The sequence below is a fragment of the Sinohyriopsis cumingii genome, chromosome 15 (assembly GCF_028554795.1).
Source record: "Sinohyriopsis cumingii isolate HCF-2022 chromosome 15, ASM2855479v2, whole genome shotgun sequence".
NCBI classification, from domain to species: domain Eukaryota; kingdom Metazoa; phylum Mollusca; class Bivalvia; order Unionida; family Unionidae; genus Sinohyriopsis; species Sinohyriopsis cumingii.
Window position 1 is genome coordinate 67098140 of NC_142975.1, and position 3674 is coordinate 67101813.

General features: G+C 39.0%; 1 protein-coding gene across 1 annotated transcript; it reads left to right on the forward strand.

Moving 5' to 3' along the window:
* The first annotated feature begins 590 nt into the window (after positions 1-590).
* On the forward strand, positions 591-3366 carry LOC149781984 (uncharacterized). Its single transcript, XM_089935052.1, has 2 exons — positions 591-599; positions 2528-3366. The coding sequence occupies exons 1-2, from the start codon at positions 591-593 to the stop codon at positions 3119-3121; spliced, it is 603 nt and encodes a 200-aa protein (XP_089791178.1). The 3' UTR covers positions 3122-3366.
* Positions 3367-3674: the final 308 nt, after the last annotated feature.

Consider the following 3674-nt stretch of genomic DNA (forward strand, 5'->3'; position numbering starts at 1 on the left):
TTGACAGACGGAAATTCTTACAAATAAGTCGCAGGCCACTGCTCCAGAACATTAAATTGTTGATCCCTGATATGACTGAGGTATACCGTGGTTCGTATCGCGGTATGTTTAGAAATACCGCGGTACAAAATTGTTGATCCCTGATATGACTGAGGTCTACCGTGGTTCGTATCGCGGTATGTTTAGAAATACCGCGGTACAAAATTGTTGGTGGTATACAACTTTAGGCAATGTGTTTGTAGTACATGGGGATTTTGCAGACAGAAATGCACAGTTTTTACCACGGACCATTCGGATTTTCTTTCGTGTTTTGCTCCTTATGAAAAAAGAAATTAATTTGTATCATTTGTTTTAAAAACAGCCAACAACATGAAGGACCACATTTGCTGAATTTTCTGAGAAATGTTGAATTTCCAGTTTTTTTTAAAAAATAAAAAATTCTTCATTTTTGTGGATTTGCGGCAGTAATGGCAGAAAAGTCCATCTTCCAAATTTGTCATAAACGTGGACTACCATTAACTTGCCCTATTTCAGTAAAATTCTAACATATTTCAATACTTTGGAACGCTCACTACAACTTTCACTGGCACATGGCTGAGGTAAATTTCATTTTCATTTACATGCAGGCCCGGCCATATGACAAGGCAAACGAGACAACCACCTTGGGCCCCACGCTTTCAAGAAATCAACTCCGAAATGCAATGTTTTTGTTTGCTTGGGTCTCTACTCATTGCTTTTGCTGCCTTGGGCCCCGCATGCTGCTTTGTGCTTTGCACATCCTTAGGCCGGGCCTGTTTACATGCATTCTTAAAGCTTGTCGGATATTAAGGTCTTATGTCCACCATTTATCTGACCATTACGATTTATATTATACAATTTAAAATGGTCATAAATTCAATATTTTTTTCTTCTGCCCACTCTTCATTAAATGTATGTATCTATTCAAAATTAATGCCATTTCATATAAGGTGGCGCTATACAGTTTCGCATTTTGCATAGGGTTAGGAATTTAAAGAAAAAGAATGTCCCCGGCTTTCCTCACTGGTTATACTGGCTATTTAAAAAAGACCTTGTATATCTTAGGTATAATGCAAAGAACCTTTAATTCCCTTTATTTTGGTGTATGATTGATGGGTGTACTATGGGTTATAGAGTATACAGCTTGGCCTTACTTCAAATGTGCACCTTTCAAAAAAGTGCTAGCTCTACTTGGTCATTTTCACTTCCTGAACTTCAGAGGTCATTTGTATAAAAAAGAGCCGATAACTTTTTTTACATTTTATATATTTGGTAATTCATTCATTGCACTTTCAGAAGCTGGTATTGTCTAGTCTGGCAAAATTCATTTTCCCTATTTTAATAGCTGCTTTGTATAGTGTACTTTAGACTAATTCAGACTGATTTTTTAACACAAGGGAGCAGTCATTTTAGTTAGCAGTGTGCTTAAATCATGTAAAATTTCCAAAAGTACAATATCCAAAAGAAATATCATCCACATTACATTAATGTAGCATAGAGGTATGCAAACATTCTCTCCACTGTGCATGTTTTAAATGCGAACTACTTCACCTTACATACGTCACTCTCTCAAAAGTACATATTATCTGGTGAGCGCCACCTAAGGGTAATCATAACTTTTTTTTTTAATTTATTTTTTATTGGCAAACCTCGGAGTTAATATAATGTTTAAAAAGTGAGCGAAGTTATGTTCGTACTGGCTAGTAGCGTGAAGATGCACTGTTATATTTTATTCACTCTGAGTACTTGTTTTCCATGCATACTTTATATCTTAACATTACCATTCATTCGAAGAATCACATTCAAGTGAGTGATAAGTTTGTTGGCAATAAACTGCACGACAAAGTTATCAAAATCTCTTTCTCTCCTTCTCTGTGATATTTAATAGACACTGTATTCACGAATATGACTTTTACCTTTTTAAACCGAATTGTAAGGAAAATTCCAGTCTTCAAATTATAGAAAAGTGTTAAGAATAAAAAGTGTCTAATGAGACGTAAAGAGTAAAACTAAGCCTCATTATTGCATCACACACTATATGTCATGTTTACCCCGACCCAGAGTAGCCCAGTTGAAACATGTATAATCAAGGTAATTCTGTCGGGTCATTGTTTGATGTCGAATATTGCCGAAGGCTAGCACTAATCCGTTACGTAAGATTGTTGTGGCTAGAATCGAAGGACCGGACATCGGAGTTGCGAAGTCACAGACAGCCAATTATCACCTAGGTGTCGAAATGTTTCCAAGATCAAAAGAAATTGCCTGAAGAAGTGGGAGTGTCCTAACTTCTTTCCCCTGCAAACAGACAGACAGGTTGAACTGGCCGCTAAGACGATTGGACAGGGGCACAGCGCCACCCAATCAGAATCGAGATAGGGGGGAGACCTTGATTTGGGTAGAATGATATCCCTGCGTTTTCCGGCAAAAGTTAGTTCGCTGAGAGAAATTACCCAGAGAAGAGGTTAGCGTAACTCCGAATAGCCATTCGTTATTGGCGGGAAAATCTTAGAAATGCACATCAAAACCTTTGAAAACAATACACGGCATCAAGTTACAAAATCCGGAAGTGATCAGTAACAGATATGATAATGCAGGTGAAGTAAAACATGGAGCTGCCAAAGAAGGGGAGCAGCAGCAGTTACCAGAGGAAGAGAGGTTTGAGCAGGAACTGAGCTGGTGTGTGGAACAACTGGAATTAGGACTAGAGACACAGCGACCTGATTCCAGACAAGCAACGGAGGCAGTGAAGATCTTGAGAATACTAACAAACCCCAAAGCACCATTGGTCAAGAAAAGGCAAGCTATGAGAAATACATTTGGGGATTACAGAAGCAAGATGAAAGTTCAGGAGCAGAAAAGTGCTGCAAGTGTAATGAAAGTGAAGATGGCATCAGGATTCAATCAGTCGACCGTCAAGACTCGGTTAGTTAGGAGGAGTTTACATGCTGTTACAAGGGACAAAGATTCGATTTCAGAGACAACAATTTTACAAAAAGGAGACGCAAGATATGCTGACAGAGATTCTGCTGATTCTGACCAAGGAGGCACCAGCAACTCCAACCATGTCAGTGCTGAAATACTCGACTCAGGCAAAGCGAGCTGATGCAATTCAAACCATGTCAGTGCTAAAATGCTGGACATGGGAACCTCCAAAAAAGAATTAAGATTTGGATTTGATGTGATGGGTGGAGATGGTCACAGTATTGGTCCTATCACTGGTACTGATAATCCAGGACATGAGTATACTGTTACCGATTTCTTCAAATTTAAAAAAAGTGATAATTCTTTTCGATTTGGATTTTCTTTACATGATGGTAATGCATGATAAAATGTTAAAAGAAAAGAAAATCTTAGAGCGGGAAGGTCTAAGTACAGAAAGCTTCAAACGGAAGCTTTGAGGGACATTCCAGTTTCAGTTTGGTCCCGTAGTCTCAGATAGAGAGACGGAGGAAAAGAGAAGAAAGGAGAGAACTCAGGACAAGTTGAAGTCTAGGAGCGAATTGGAGGAGGAGATAGTAGAGACGGAGGAAAGGAGAAGAAAGGAGAGAAGTCAGGAGAAGTTGAAGTCTGGGAGCGAAGTTGGAGGAGGAGATATTAGAGAGGGAAACAGAGACAAAGGAGGAGTTAGAGGAACGGAAAGAAGGAAGAATCAGCGG